General features: G+C 36.2%; 1 protein-coding gene across 1 annotated transcript in view; it reads right to left on the bottom strand.

Annotated features, from left to right (window-relative positions):
• ODAD2 (outer dynein arm docking complex subunit 2) overlaps nucleotides 1-17,221 on the bottom strand; it is a 69,754-nt gene that overhangs the window by 45,401 nt on the left and 7,132 nt on the right. The window contains exons 5-9 of the mRNA XM_054273894.1: nucleotides 5,561-5,707; nucleotides 5,070-5,279; nucleotides 4,670-4,894; nucleotides 2,337-2,447; nucleotides 1,699-1,853 (exon numbers count right to left, since the gene is read on the bottom strand). Coding sequence (XP_054129869.1) covers nucleotides 1,699-1,853; nucleotides 2,337-2,447; nucleotides 4,670-4,894; nucleotides 5,070-5,279; nucleotides 5,561-5,707 — 848 coding nt within the window. The remainder of the gene's footprint in view (nucleotides 1-1,698; nucleotides 1,854-2,336; nucleotides 2,448-4,669; nucleotides 4,895-5,069; nucleotides 5,280-5,560; nucleotides 5,708-17,221) is intronic.

The following is a 17,221-nucleotide window of genomic DNA, read 5'->3' as shown; positions in this document are numbered from 1 at the left end:
CCAGACTCAGGCTCATCCCTCCAGATCTACTTAGGTGTTTTCATATTATCCTCACTCCCTTTTCTTTAGTGGCCTCCCATCTTGAGTTTGGACAGGGTTTACTGCTTCAGACTCAGCACTACACAACACGTGAATTCAGCTGGAGCTGCACCGGGCTAGTAACCTTTGTGAGCACCAAGCACTTGCCAAAGATATGTGAGTAGCCCAACAAAAATCTGTTTGCAGTTGGACAGAATTATTGGCTACAGCTATACTAATAAATAAAACAGGCTAGGGCTCATTCTCTAGCCCTGAGGACAAGAAGCACAACATAGCATCCATATGGCTAAAATCTCTTATCCTCACAATGCAGGGTGGCCTCACCCATGCTGCCTAATGGGAACAATCTGTTGCCTGCACCATTCCCAAGGAGTGTCTGGGCATTGTCTGGGAGAGCATTTGCTGGCACACTGTGTAAGGGCTTGTGCTGGCAGTTAAACAGTATGGATAATCCTGACACAGAGCCTGAAACCTGAAAGATTTGGCCCTGTTTAGTTTACTAGTACAGAGAGAGCCATTCAGTCTGTCTCATCACTGATTGATCCAAAATCAGGATACCTCTGCACAAACACAAAGTCCACAGAAAAGAAGGATACATCCATATGAAAAGTTAGGTTACTGTGCAATTAAGAATGCAAAAAAGCAGTAGCTCAGCAGTAGAGGAAGTAAAGACTATAGATCTGTATACCAACAGTTAGGGAACTCATTTAGGACAGTAAAAAGCCAGAATGTAAAACCTGGAAATCTTCCTAATTTTTACCCAGTCTTGGTCTATCATTATGTGCTTATCCAGCAAGGTACACTAAATTAGGGCAGCAAGAAGATGTTACCCCTTACTAATACTCCTTTTAATCTTTCTACATGCTCTACATACAGAACAGCATAATTTCAGCAGGAAAGCGAGCACAGATGTAGTGGAGCGAGTTTCCTTTTTCTAGGTAAGGTGCATGAATTTGTTATATTAATTTCAGATGAGCAGGTAAAGTGTTCTTGATCATTAAGCTGCTCCATGGAAGGTAGAGAGTGACAACTTCTACTGTCACAGTCTCAAATAATTACTCAGAACCCTGGCACTGAGAGTTTGCTGGCACCCACAGCAGAACTCTCATCAGTTAATTCCACTCATTTAGAAGCTGGGTCTCCTGACTAAGCTACTTTTCCGAGCCCCTTCTGTAGCCAAGAAGAGAGGTACCTAGGCTAGTTATCCTAGACTCCAGTATATTTCTAATATGTATTAGATGTCTACCCTACAATGAGAAAATTTGCTCTCTGTCTCTCTTGATGTAAAACATTAGTGTACTAAGTACACTACCATGCAGCAGTGATTCTGGCTTCTAAAGTACAGACAGGAGGTGGGATATCAGATATGGCCACGTGTCAAATGTGACCTCTCCTGACTCAGAGTCCTGTAGATTAACTAGAGGCACCACTTGCCTCCATTGACTGTTAAGATTCTAGCAATTTAACACTGTCTCTACTCTACCCTGATGAGGTCAGGTGGCATTTTTTAAGTACTACAAAACCTAAGGTGAAAGCCCAGCTGATTATAGAGACTGATTTTGAAGAATTATGACAAAACAGTTTTGAAAACAATAGAGGTTTGTAAAATCAAAGCATGATAATGTAAGAAATGCTTGTAAAATTAAATTACTAAGTTACTTTAACACATTTTCTCTACTCATTGCACATTTCCAGATTGCTCCTGTCACAGCTGCCAAAAGTTGTTTGTTTTCACTTTTATCAAGCAGAGCAGATAGTGGTTGTAGACCTTCATGTTTTCTAACCAGGTCACGTATTTCTTCATCTTCTGCACACTATAAAAAAATTATACATATTAAACATATATATTATGTAAAAGTCTGTAAGATTATGTCTTCAAAAGCTAGCTGTATTACATTGTAACTAGTAAAAGCTAATAGAGGAGAAAACATAAATGTTGCATTCAAGTCTCTGAATATGCTAACAACTCACTGAGAGAGTGACAGTAAATTGCTGCTGTATATGCAGCAGTGCTCATACTGTCACATTGTCCTCTTTAGGGGCAAACAAACAAAAAAACCCAAGCAGCTCTATGCACAGTATGCCTCACCACTCTTCACTGGTTACCTGTGCTTGTACACAAGAAGAGCAAATAGGAACCTAAATATAATATTAAATATGGAATTAAAATATTTGCAGCATTTCTATAATTTTTTACACATTAGAGAAATAATGAAATTAAGAAAATTTAAAACTGACAATGACATGAAAACAAAGGGCTAATGCTGGTTCTGATCTACTGACTATAATAAAATTACCTTATGTATGGCACTTGCACAATGCATTTGGAGCTCCTCATGTTCACTACTCAGATATTTCACTAGGGTCTCAATCATGCCTTCTGTTCTTATTGCAAGTCTGTAACTTGGCTAAAAAGATAAAGTGCACCTTTTAAATCCTGCATATTAACAGTTAATAGGTCACAACAATAATACAATGCTACAATTATAGGGTTTGACATTGAGAAGCCTTGTACTTTATGTAAGCACAAGTCATCATTGCCTTGAAAATACTACTGATGATCTCAGAGGTAAGCAAATATCTGCAGTGCTCTTCAAATCACCTGTAAACTGAGGTACTGCACAGCCTATCCTGTAGCCACTTAGTTTATGAAGAATGCAGAATATTGTGAAAGGTGTCCAGACTCCCTGCTCAGACCCAAGAAAGCAAAAGATGCTTCAGAATGGGATCAAGAACTACCCACTCACTTCATCAAGAACCAGCAGCCACAACAACAGATCTATTCCTAAAACAAGGTTAGAAAAAAACGTTCTTAGAGTTGAAATTTTTTAGTGATATTGTCATGCAAATTTAAGCCACAGGCATTGTAATGGGATAATTTTTAAGTGGGGGAAACATCTGTGTAAGAAATCCATTTAGTGTTCCTTCCAAGTTAGGCCATACAAGAAACACTCAAAAATGACACCTTCTCAATACATACTTACTGAACATAAAACCTGCCAGGTTTGTGTCTCATGGAACATGCATTAATTGGTGTAACTCAAGAAGCTAATTTTTAACACACAAAGTGTTTAATAATGCAAAATCTCTTTAAAAATTATGCCTTTTGTGCCTCAAAATCACCAAGACAAAATATGTATATTATTTTATCTGAAATGCAATACACCTCAAGTTGAAATGAAGATAGAGAATCATAAACAAATAGAATCATTTAGGTTGGAAAAGACCTTTAAGATCATTGAGTCCAACCATTATCCCAGCACTGCCAAGTCCACCACTAAACTGGATCCCTAAGTGCCACATCTGCACATCTCTTAAGCAACTCCAGGGATGGTGACTCAACCATTCCCCTGGGCAGTATGTTCCTAGGCAGTGCTTGACAACTGCTTTGGTGAAGAAATTTTTCCTAATATTCAATCTAAACCTCCTCTGATTCAACCCGAGGCAATTTCCTCTGATCCTATTGCTTGTTACCTGGGAGAAGAGAATAACCCCACCTGGCTCCAACTTTCTTTCAGGTCCCCTCTGAGCCTCCTTCTCTTCAGGCTAAACTCCCCCAGCTCCCTCAGCTGCTCCTCCCCAGCCTTGTGCTCCAGACCATTCCCCAACTCCATTGCCCTTCTCTGGACACCCTCCAGCACCTCAATGTTCTTCCTGAACTGAGGGACCCAGAACACAGGGTTTGCACAGTGCCTAGCAGAGCAGGATGCTCACTGCCCTGCTCCTGCTGGCCACATTATTGCTGACACACGCCAGGATGCCATTGGCCTTCTTGTCCACCCAGGCACACAATGGCTCATGCTCAGCCCTCCAGGTCTTGTCCTACCAGGCAGTTTTCAGCCACTCCTTCCCCAGCCTGTAGCACTGCAGGGGTTGCTGTGACACAAATGCAGGACCTGTCACTTGGCCGTGTTGAACCTCATAGCACTGGCCTTGGCTCATGGATCCAGCCTGTCCAGAGCCCTCTGCAGAGCCTTCCTGCCCTCCAGTAGATTGACACTTCTACCCTTGGTGTGCCTGCAAACATTGAGCATGCTGGGTGTGCCACAATCCCCTCCACCAGGTCATTCATAGAGATATTAAACAGAACTGTCCCACTAGTGTAATTCCTTACATGGTAAAAAATATTTGTATTCAAATTTAAAAACTGAATATACTCAAATCTGCAAAATGTGCCACAAAATCACATATATTCCTTTCTTCTATTTGCAATGGATCAGACCCAATACACAAGGACACTGTAAACTATTCTGCCCTGCACTGCCTTAGATCTTTCTTGGCCACATCTGCAGGTTAGTTTTGTAGAATTTAAATGCATTGCTTAACCAGAACACAGCACCATAGGCTGCCAAATCTGTAAATTATGATGAAAAAAATAAGAAAAAAAAAGAAAGTGATTAAGGCTTTCATTTCACTTTTTTCTTTCATGTATTACTCCTAGCCTTTTAAATAAAAATACATGTTTTTTACTTCAATCCAAGCTGTGATCTTCTCAAAACCACTTTGATTACATAAAGCATCTACTTCCTGATGTGATAACTGACCTAAGTGTCTGTAGAATGTAATATTTCCTTTTACTGTCAAATTTCTTTAATGTTTAGAAATAACTTAGTTGTTTGTGTTTACTCACCTCTGAGGCACATTCCTGTAGTGTCCCCACTATTGGGATTAAGATGTTTGCATGTGAGCATTTGAGCCATCTAGCTAGTAATGGAATGCCACCAGCTTTACGGATTGCTTTCTTGTTTTTGATGCTTTTGCTGCAGCTCCAGAGTGCCAAGGCTGCACAGCGAACTGTTTCAGTGTCTTTGACTTGGTATGATGATGCCACCGAAATAGATTCCAACAGCTCAACCTAAAAAAAAAAAAAAAAAATTCTTAATATCTACAGGAAATTTGATATCATGCTGCTTTCTAATTATGATAAACAAAATTACATTATCATGCTTTGATTGTGTTTACAACATATGATCTATTTTTTCAACAAAAATATGCATATGACAAGGGTACAAATTTTAATGTCTGCTTACCAATTTCTTGATTCCTCCATGTTTCCTTACTGTCTTTCGTGCTCGTTTAAATCTAGCAACATTGGCAATTGTTTCAGCTGCTAAACATTTTAGATCAGTATCTGTAGAGTCCAGTATTTTCACCATGATCTCTAAGCCTCCAAGATCTGCAATTGCATGTCTGATCAATATATTTTGACTAATTTCCTTCAGGATTTTTAATGAACCAATCTAAATAATGGGAAACGACAGAAGTTAAACATTATTTAGGTATATAAAAACATTAACATTATTTAAAATGATGGGTTAGTTAATTTTTTTCTTTATATTTAATCAGGAGAAAAGAAGGAAACTGAAAGTTAAAGACATAGATATCTTTCTTAAAAATCTGAAGAAAACAAGAAAATACAGAAATGAGAAATAAACTTTCTTTAAACTCTGTAACTTTGAAACTCAAAAAATATTCTAATAAAAAAGGCATATTCATTGCTCTGTTTGACAAAGCTCATTACCTGACATTTAATTTCTTCAGTATCAAGTAAATTAATTAACACTTCAAGACATCCAGTGTCTTTGATGGCCAGCTGACAGGTTTCTTCAGACAGATTGAAATCCCTCATTGAGCACAGTGCAATTAGAGTGGCTGTTGGATCACCGCCCTAAAATAAAGCAAATAATTAACAAATATGTAAAATGCATTTAATATAAAACCCAATCACTTCTAGTTGTGCTAGTAAAACTACTACTAAAGAAGAACCATGTTAGATATTTTGACTTTATAGTGTTCAATAACACAAACATAGTAAGAAATGGAATTATTGATAAAGTCTGTAAATGGCATAAAGATTCAAATGAGTGAATAGCTCAGGTGGAAAACTATTAACATGGCTTGCTGTGAATAGACCAGATTGAATGCTTTTCTAACCATTCAAGCTCTATTGAATAAGATAAGTTAAGATAAGATTTATTTCAGTTGCTGCAACTAAACTTAAAGAAAAAAATCAAAGAACACAACGCAGGAAGTTAAGCCATATGACAGTGAATTCTTTTAAACCTCTAATACAGGTTTACTGTCAATAAACCAACCTGCATGGAAGTTAGGAGAGCTGAGCTATAGCTGCAGCAGAAGCTGGAGCAAACACTGCCAGCTGGTACTAACATGGAAGTTACAACTTAGAGTACCTAGTAAATCAAACTGCAGCATCCACCTCCTGCATTCCAGGGAAGCTCTGGCTCCCATCCCCATCTGAGCTCTGCTGCCCAAGCCCATCTCTTTTAAATGAGAGTTTTGAATCTGTAAAGGATTTTTGGTCAACCCTTCCTTGAGGAAAATGTTCTGCAGAATTGTGGACATTATAATGAAACACAGAATATTACAAAACTGAGTAATGTTTGCTAATATAAACCAGGTAGATCTAACAAAACTAGAACTTCTGAAGTGTATTTCTTAAATGTAAACAGAAACAGTAAGACAGACACAGTACAAAGGGAATTTAAATTTAACACGTTCTTCAAGTTGTTATAAATATAGTAAAGAATCACAAGTGAGAAAATACGTCCAAAAAGAATGTGAGAGAACTACTTCATAAAGTATCAGACCAGTAGCTTACATCAGACAAAACACTTCTGCTGATCAATGAAGTATATATTCATAGTTCTTCATAATTTTTACCTGCATTTCTTTTTACAACAGATACCAGAAAATTTCCCCACAAAAGTGGTTAAATACAAAGGTAATTTTTAAACATAGTGTCCTAGAGAAAGATGCCCCCAATTTTTTTATATTATATTTTTAATTATATTTATCATCCTGACTTCAACAGAATGAAATGTCTTCGTTTATTAACATATTTTCAACTACATAGAAAAAATGCCCTAGAGTATAAAATAATGTAACAAAATCAGTCTATCCACACTTATAAAATTCTTAATTATATTTTTTTAAATCCCTACAATATGATTATAAAACTACAGAGAATATTCTGCAGCACAGAAAAACAAAGAGCTGTCCTTTTATGAAATCTGTGGCCTTTTAACAGATTAGACTTTGATATTTACTTTGCTTTGTCTGATAAAAAATTTGCAACAGGAGTTTTTAAAAAACTTGTCTTTTTGTTATTTTTATAACTGTAAGAAGTACATTGCTAACCTGAAAAGTAATGTCTCTCCTTGGGAGGCCTGCTTCTCCTACAGTGAAACTGCATTTAAATATAACATAGTAGTCCATAATTCCCTTATCTTACATGTATAATGGTTGGCATATGATAGTTAATATGGACAAAGTTTTTAAAAAATAAACAATTTTTAATTTTCTTATAATGAATAAAAAATACAACCGTATATTATATATATATGCATTTTATTTTTTCAGCTTTAAAAATGAACACACCACTTTAAGTGTTTTTAATGTAAAACCACAATAAAATATTTTTCATATGTGCTGAAGCATCAATTCTACAAAATAAGAAATACTGCTGATGGTTTCAACAATTATTTTTTGTTTCTTGAAGTTATCATTACAGTAAGTCTTGTAGTAGTTACAGCATAGATTTTAACATGCATGGAAATAGTTACCTCTCCATTAAGTGGACATAAAATCTGCATCATGTTGTTATACCATTTGAAATCTGATATGTTGGAAGCAAAATAGATTCTACTGGCAGATCAACAGTCAATTTTAAGGCTTGAAATTAAACACAGACTTATTTTAAAATGTGTCTTTCTTCCTATATATCAGTATAACACATATATCCACGAAAATAAACCAGTATCACTCTTCCTATATATCAGTATAACACATATATCCATGAAAATAAACCAGTATCACTGTTACACTATCAGTAAAACATCTTCTTGCACTGAATGTGTGATGTCTCTCTTACAATACTCAAGCTAACAAGTGAGAAAAACTGAGAATTACAGAACTACTGACAAGATCAAAAAAGAATGAAAATAAAAGAAAAACACAAGCAAATACAGACACAACCCAAAGTACAGTTACCAAGGAATACACAAGTTCAAACAATCATTTTGTTTGACTTCTGTAATAATCAAGAGGAAAAATCCTGTTAGTCAATGGCAACCTTTAAACAAATGGAACCAAGAAAGCAAAAGCATTAAGGGGTCTTTTTAATGCATTAACCTTTACTAAATTCTGCTAATGGTTACTTAATGTCTCTGACAGCATAGTGAACACTCTGGCTATGCTAAGGACATAACTAGCCAGTAAGTACTTAGGTAACAGATGTTTTACACTAGATGAGCTCAATGGACTCTGCTCTGCGGTACTGAGAGAACTGGCTGATGCCATGATTAGTTTGCAGAACTGTAAGAAAAAATCTGTTGTTAGCAATAGAACACAATGCTGATATTATCTGTCAATATCACAGCATTACCAAACAAAAAAAGCAAACTTTACAGAGAAAATTATAACCAGATTTTTAACCTGTAAGATACAAGAACTACTCCTTCTTTGGATTGGCACTGCTCAATTTAAGTAATTCATTCTAGGTATTCTAGTTCAGAAAAGATACCGGGAAAGTTGATAAAGACCAGAGGATGTCAAAATCTCAAAATTACAATCTCTACAAAAAAAAATTGAAGGAACTGGAACTGTTTATTCTAAAGAAGACAATAGGAAGGTAGTTTAAAGAACACCTTCAATGCCAATCGTCTCTTCTCCAGGTCCAGATGAGAAATAATGGGGTTTTAACAGCATCAGGGTTGATCTATGCTTGGTTAAAAAAAAAAAAGAAAAAAGAAGACTCAACAAAACCAACTTTATTAGTAAGAATATTTGATTTCTTGATTACATTGCTTACAGCATGAAATCTCCATGACAGGAAAGAAAAGCCAGAGAAATATTTGTCCAGAAGACCCACAAAGAATTGGTGCTGTTTTGGAGGCAAGCAGGTGGAATCAATGACTTCCTACATTTTGCTCAAGTCCTATTGTCTGTTATTTACTATCATGAAATGTCATAAATAATAAATGTTTTGGTATTTACTTATTTTCTTCAAAAAAATAATTAACCCATAATGGATACTATGATCATAGATACAGAGAATAGATAATAAAATACACAGGCTTAAGTTGCAATAGCAGATGTCCAATCTCAGTTAAACCATTCCTAGTCAATACAAAACGTCTATTTCTGAACTGATGATGTCAGTTCAGCAGGCTAGGGAAAGAAAGATACAAAATTTACTCTAAAGTTAACCCTTTCTGAAACCTAAAGCCATTACAGAAGTACAACTAATAAAAGTATGAACAGGATTATAAAGAATATTATTCCAAATGTGTTGCCCAATTTGTAGCAAAATGAAAATATGTGAATGGAAATACATAAACATTACAATCAAGTTACAGTGCAGTTTCCCAACAGAAAGCAAAATTAAGTAAAATGAAAGTTGTACAGTTTTTGGCTCACAAATATCTCCATAAATACAGTACCTATTTGAAAAGTGTATTATTCATTTATTTAATTTGGTTTATGATTTAGAGTGACCATGACTGAATGCTACCAGAAAGTGAAATATTTTACTCTGCATGGTAATGTCAAAGATGGGGTTTTTTTACTGTTTAGATCAATGGCTGAAATTTATTTTGCCAGACTAAAAGTATATTTTCTCTATTGTATTAAGTAAATCCTGGATAGGTGGCTAACTGTGCATGTCTGTGATAACAAGCCTATGGCTGAATAACAGGAAAAAAAAATTGCTGCTTGTGGGCAATTTTGTCATTCTCCTGTGTAATACCCCAGTTTTGATTATGAGTATATATAATCTGAATGGCAATTACAATATACTTGACAAAACTAAGACCAAACATACCAAGTCAATATATTTTTTAAAAATACTGAACAAACAAAATAGCATAATGTGATAGCCCAAAATAATTGGTCAAATTAATGTTACACCAGACTTTTAAAATTAAAATTCATTAATGGAACAAAAAACCTCCAAGGGAAAAAAAAATGTTTAGTTGGAATCCAAACCTAAAGCAGTATTGTCATTTTTATAAAACAAAAATTTCAAAACAAAGAGTAAAGTATGAAACAGAATTCTCAGTTTAAAAGTTTGTGACTTTATTTTCTGTTGAACTTTACTCTCTTAAATCACAGAGAAAATTTTGTAACTTTCTGCTAGAAAGTACTTTAACATCTAAATAAATTTTGATAAAGCTTAATGAAAGACTGAGTACTGCAGTACTCAGTATGTATAAAATACATAATATGCCAGAGCAAGGCAATTTTCCTATGCTAGTCACTCTCTAAGCACACTGAGTTTTGTCATGGTTTAAATACTAGTTCCAATTTTTCATCTTAGTTTATAAAACATACAAGCTGCAACTTGTTAAGACATGACTTATAGACAAGTATAACTGAGTTATGGAATAATTCCCTGACCCACTTCCTGAATCTTCTGGCATTCTTTAGCTCCAGCCTGGCAGTATGTAAACCATACAGATTAATATAAGTAAAGCTAGTGGAAAATCACAGGCATCACAACATTTCAAAACATTCACACTGGACTACAACAATGCACAGAAGCTGCACTGTTTTAGTTGCAGATTGATACCTTGACCCTGACCCTACACAGTGGTAGAAGTGACATATATGTCATGACCCCCATACAGTGAGTTTAAATTGTCATATTTTATGAAACTGAAAAGAAATGAGTTTCCAAACAAAAGGATGTCTATTCTTTTCTGCGTGAACCAGCAAGTTTTGTTAGGCAAGCATTGATTCCCTCTTGAAAACTCTTCCAAGACATGTACCCATTCTGTTAGCTTTCCTTTTCTGATTCACAGAAATTGAATTCTACTATAGAGGAGGCAAAAGTCTAACAGTACATGTGCAAACATATGAACTTTTACTTCCTTGGACTGGGAATAACAGAATATTTTCCTAGTAACTTTTTAAACCTCAAACTTGGAAAGAAGTGAAATGGTGACCCCAAAACCACAGAAAACCGGGCCAAGATATTATATATTATCTTAACAGTGCAAGTTTATCTTCTAGTCCATTGTGAAATTTTCAGTTTAGGAGTGTATTTCTTCCCCAGATCCATATGGACAATTTTGTAAGAACACTTCATCTGAGGAAAATAAATTATATACGTGTTTTAAAAGAGTACGTAGAAATTAGAAGCAAACAGAATTGAATGAGAAAGGGAAAAGGGTCTAGTAATAACTTTTTAAAAGAAAAAACCCTACACAAACATGACTACTGTTAATAGTAATATAACACTGTAAACCCCGACTGGAGACTTGGAGATGAGACATTTGCTGTCCATTTCACACATGTGCTTCTGATCTTGTGTGACAATGTCAGACCTGCCTAAGCAATTCTGAATTTTTCTAGTACTTGGCTCAGAAAGAGGATAAAAGCATTAATGCTATTACTACCATTTTAATTTTAGGTATCCAGGTAACTTAGGAAACCAGTGGATGTGAATCTGAGGAGAAAAGTCAATGAGGTTGAACTAGGAAGGACTGCTGCCTCCGCAGGCTGCTGGAGAGCCTGCATGCTGTGGAAGCTTCATAAGCACTGAACAGACAGAAGAGGCAGTGTCATTTGAAACTAGCCAAAAAAAATTTTGCAAGGAAAACAAAATTATAGCAATAGTTTATGAAAACCTAAGAGACAGGTGTTCTCTGGAGAAATAAAACAAACTTAGAAACAGGGCTTAGTGAGAGCATAGGAAAAACAAATATGGGTGAAGACACGGCTGAAGCACAGGCGTGCTTCTGGAATAACAGTGTGGAGTGAGCTGTGATTCAACTGAGCCCAGAGCAATGTGGGACACTTAGAAACAACACAGAATGTTGTTCTCACTACTTAAAACTCTTGCTACCTTTCAGACACAATCACATCCTAATTATTTAGGAAACATAACAATTTGATTATCTACTTCATGAATATAAATCTGAAGTCATATTGAGGCAATTGTGGCAATTTACTACTATTTTAGAGACACTACAGTTATGGTGTCAAAGCTATAGCTCATTAATTTCATTACCTGCTTTCATCAAGGACTACAACCCTGTAGAAAAAGGAGAATCACTTCAGTTATTTTACATTCTTTTCCTCAGTCCATTATCTTTCATCTACTATTTCTTCTTTTTCCTTTTTTACTGAATTCTGTTTACTTTTTTTTTTTTTTCTAGATTGACTTCCATCTCATCAGCTATGAAACTCTAAGGAATGTGTGACCCTGTGAACATTAATTAAACCTTCACTACACAGAAATTCATCCGAGTTGGTATCGGTGTTAATGGTCAAAATTCAACTGGTGGTTATGAATTTTATATGTCTCTTGGGATGAAGAATGATTGCATGGTATTTTGAACAGGGAGCTATTCCAATGCTTCAAAGTTGCCAATTATAATAATAATCTGAGAGTTCACCATTTGCCAAATATTTCCTACCTAGTAAAGTTATCATAAAAATATTTCTTTTTCATGATCAGCACTATCAAGGTCGTTAGGAAATACATATCTTAACTGTAAACTGAATTTTTGTCATATCTTTATTTCCTTTTTTTTCCCAGTAATCACATTCTTTACTGAATTTTAAGATAAAATCTTGGCTAATACTGGAAGATGGGAGCAAGAGATATTCATGAACAGTAGAGAAGAGTGATATGAGGGTTTGCCAGGGCTGACGGGTGAGCCAAACATGTGCCATGAAACACTAGCAGGTGGCACATGATTATGTCACATACCTTTCGTATCTTCTGAAAAATAAGTCTTAGCCAAACTAAAGCAAAGTTTATTTTTCATCTTTACCTTTCCATCCAGTTGAAAACCTTCTTCAGATTACCCCACCTATACTTTCATAAAGAAGGAAAAGATTTGTTGTTGGACATTTTACTAATAAGGTGAGTTGGTCAAAGTGGTCAGTCCTGAAAAAGGGCCTTACACAAAGTTACTACATGTACAAAAATATTTTACATGCACTTACATATGCTTATTATGTATTTACTAGCTAAAACATAATCTCATGTAAGTCTTGCCAATAAGATATTATAAAGAAAAAACATTTCACTCTTGTCCACAGATTGTAGAAAAAGCTTTGAGATGCAATATATGTCCTACAGAGTAGGGACTTTTATTCTTGCTATTAGATCCTAACATTTGTATCCATTACACATACAGGGCCAGACTTCAAGACTGTGGGAACATCCATAAACAACAGACATTTTAGACTTTTCACTTTAAACAATTAGTATCTGAAGATCCATTGTATTCCTTAGGGTGGGATGTCCATGACTTTTTCTGAGGTCCTGTATATTAGAATAAAATAGAATTATTTTTCTGCTAATCCCAAAATGCAACTGATTTCTTAATACATGGCTCATGAAACTGATTCAAATTTTTATAATGAGCACTAGTATAATTTTAATAATATGGAATGTTTCCAATACCATTATAACTTAAGAGAGCTATACTTTTTCATGATGCAGTTCAAAAATACTGTCTGTCCTCTATTGCTGTAAATTTTGAGAAAAATCTACAAGCCACATCAATGGCTTCACAAGCGCCATAAATTTATAACTGGTGCTCATAAAAGAGTTGCTGTATACATCAGCTGCTAAACCACACAATTCTCATGTGCACATGGGCACCTGGGAGCTGCAGCTCAATGCCACTCCCAGGGGACATCCTCCCTGGCTCCTGTGCAGTGCCATAGCCTTTCTCCAGCTCCTGGGCCTGGCACAGGGCACAAACAGCTAGGAAGAGACAGCAGCATTGTCCATCTATGATTCCAAAGTAGAAAAGAAACACAATGCTGTTCTGGGAATGAGGTCTTTTGCGCTGGATTAATTCCAAACAGATATCAAATTAAAGGATATATTACATGAAGTGTGAGATTTGACTGGTTTCACTAGCCTAATCCTGAAATATAGCCAAGAGTAGAATGACTTTCCACATAAGAAACTGAAGGATGAATTCTGTAACTGACATGGTCCTGCAGAACTCTATTCATCCTCATCCTGGCATAAGTATACATCTGAATCATGCCCTTACAGGGAACCAAAATCAAACAGCACCAGGGCTTAAGGGATTTAATATTTATTCTGGATATTGGCATTATTCCTGGCACAGTCACCAGCCCAATTCACCCATTAACATCTCAGTTTTATCATAAAACTGGCAGTAGTCAATGCTCATCTCTGGGCAGCACAAAGCCCAGCTCTCACCCTTTTTTTTTTCCCTTTTTTTTCCCTGAACAGCCTCAGATCTGCCACAAAGAAGACTCTGCATTTCTACCTGATGTTCTCCATTTCTAGTAAAAGGATAATTGAAAAAGATGACCCCTTTGGCCTACTCCTAAAATTTTTCAGATGTAAAATGTAGTCCTTCGTCTAGAAATCCAATTCTTCAGAAGTGCCAATTTAATAAATAATGTCAAATCTGAAGTAGGCTGGGTGAATCTCACTGTTACAAACACCTACAGAGCACCTCATTCCCATTTTATCTACTCTGGCCCCAAAGGATGTCTAACACAAGGCCATCCCAAGCTCACTGATCTATTTTGCTGCTCACTGCTGAGTTAATGGGGAGGCATGGCAGGAACACACATGCTCCAGCTCCTGCTGCATAGCTCTGGGAAGCCTGAAGGTGGGACAAGGAGCCAGACCACAGAAGCAGCTGCTTCCCAGAGGAACAATTCCAACATGGATACTCTTTCCCAGAAAGGAAAGGGAGTGGAGAAGGGCAAAAAGTCAGAAGGGAATTTCCCCAGCACTGGAATTTTCTCTCCATGAAGAGGAATACAAGTACAGAGCCTACAGGCACAACTCACAGGATCTTGCAAGTTTGCCTTATACAAACAGCAACCATCTTTTTAACATTTAATGACAATCTAACAATACAGAAAAACTAGGTTTTCAGGTTTTATGCGAGTTTCTTGTTTGCAAATTGATCTTTTATAGAGTCTTGCTGAATTGCGATTCCCACTAACTTAAACAGACATTAGAAAAATCATTGCATCTACAAATTATTGCATTTTCTCGGTATATCGATCAAACTATTCTTTAAGGCATTTTATTAATTTTTTCAGATGGGCAAACAACACAAGCCCTTTGAAATCTGTGCTTCTATAAAAATTTGCTTGTAGATACTTAAATAACACAGTCATAAATTTATTTTCTCTTACGTTGCATGTGTCATGAACACTTGCCTACATGAACAACAAGAATGCCAAAAAATCTCCCAAGTCTGGCCAGAAGTGCAGTATTTATACTTGAATTAAAATGAATTCCATGTGCAAGCTAGAGTAGCACTCCATCAATAAAACATTTCAACCACTGTCTGTGGTATGGCACTGAGGCATCTCTTTTCAGCTTTATCTGACACTAGGGAGTTCCTGCTTTATGCAGCTAAGAATGAACATGGAACTATTTTCACAGAACTATTTTATCTTCAAATACTTAGTTTAATTTATATCTAACTTAAAGAACTATTGGAAGATTCAGGTGTGCATGAATTTGTAAAGAGGTATATATTTGAATTTTTACAATAAAACTTTTTCATATTATTGAAGTTTATAATATAAACTTCTTAATGGGTACTCACTGTCTGATCAAAAATGCTGTCCTGCCATTTCCTACTTCTAAATCATTATGTAATTTTGTTCACTGACAGCTGGAACAAAATAAAGTCAACTTCTAAAACAGAGGTGCATTAAAAATATACTTTCCTATTTGTCATTCCCCCTCTTCTTTCAGAATGGTTTTATGCAAATGTAGATATGAATTTCAATACTGATTTAAGTTCAATACTAAAACCTAAACCCAACTATATGAAGGATCGAGAGAGGAAAGGGAGTTTGAGAATTAAGTAATCAGGAGAGATCTTTGTCAGTAAAGAGGGTAGTACATAAATGGGCCAATTAAAAGATTAGTAGGAATGCATCAACAGTAATGAATTTCAAGCATCTTCTCCAGGAGGACCTTGGGTCTTCACTAAAAAGTAGCATGCTTGTTTCTCTGAGCTCTCTGAAAAGTACAAAGAGTTGCTTCATAACACAGAGAGAAGCAAGCTATTAACAAACTGAAAGGTTTGAAAGCATCCTGTTGAACTGCAATTACACATGAGTAGGAAGAATTCTATAATACAAAATGTGTACATGCTGTGTTCAGTATTAGGAAGAGCCGAGCAAGTTACATGCTCAAAGTTACATTTGCAAAGGGTTATTTTGTCATAGTCAAAATGACAAAAATACAGAGGTCCAACCTAGCAAAGATAAATGTAGATGGGCTTGTATTATCCATACTGGTCTGTGTCTCTTTGCCAGGTCCACTAGAAAGGCCCCCCAGACATGAACTGAAAAGAAAGCAGTGTGAGTACTCTGAATACATTTTAAAAGACTGAGTTTCTCTTCTACAGTACTTAAAAGGACTCCGAAGAGCCAAAACTTTGCTTATTCTTCACAAGTAATTAATTGTAGAATCAATCATACAATCATAAAGGTTGGAAAAGATCTTCAGGATGATCAAGTCCAACCTTTGACTGAGCACAGCCACGTCAACTAAACCACAGTACCAAGGCCACATCCAGTCATTCCTTGAACACTTCCCCACATGGTGACTCCACTGTTGTGGTAACTTCCCTGGGCAGCCTGTTCCAATGCTTAACCACCCTTTCAGTGAAAAATTCTTCCTGGTGTCCAGCCTGAACCTCCCCTGGCACATCTTGATGCCATGTCCTCTTGTCCCATTCTCCGGTTGCCTGGGAGAAGAGGCTGACCCCCACCTGGCTACAACCTCCTTTCAACCAGTTGGAAGGAGTGATGAGATTACCCCTGAGCCTCCTTCTCTCCAGGCTAAACACGCCCAGCTCCCTCAGCTGCTCCTCATATGACTTGCCCTTTCTGGTGCACCAAAAGCCAACACCATCATTTCATCTGTCGGATGTGCATTCTCTGTAGTTGCACTCAAAAAAATAAATAAGCCAGTGCTTTTATTAGCAACTTCACAGAACATAAATTCCAGTATGAACTTGTAAAGGAACTTCTCCTCAGGGAAAAACATAATTAGAGTTTTCCAGAATAGTACAGGGTTGTTGGGGTTTTGATCTGTTTCAGACATATTCAGAATTCTAACTATCTATATTTATAGGTTCCAAAAGATTTTCAACAAGTCTGTGTAAAAACGTTTTCTTGG

Source organism: Melozone crissalis, unplaced genomic scaffold (assembly GCF_028551555.1).
Source record: "Melozone crissalis strain CALT ecotype California unplaced genomic scaffold, PUWL_Pcris_2 ptg000016l_1, whole genome shotgun sequence".
Classification (NCBI taxonomy): domain Eukaryota; kingdom Metazoa; phylum Chordata; class Aves; order Passeriformes; family Passerellidae; genus Melozone; species Melozone crissalis.
This window is presented reverse-complemented; position numbering and strand designations above follow the sequence as displayed.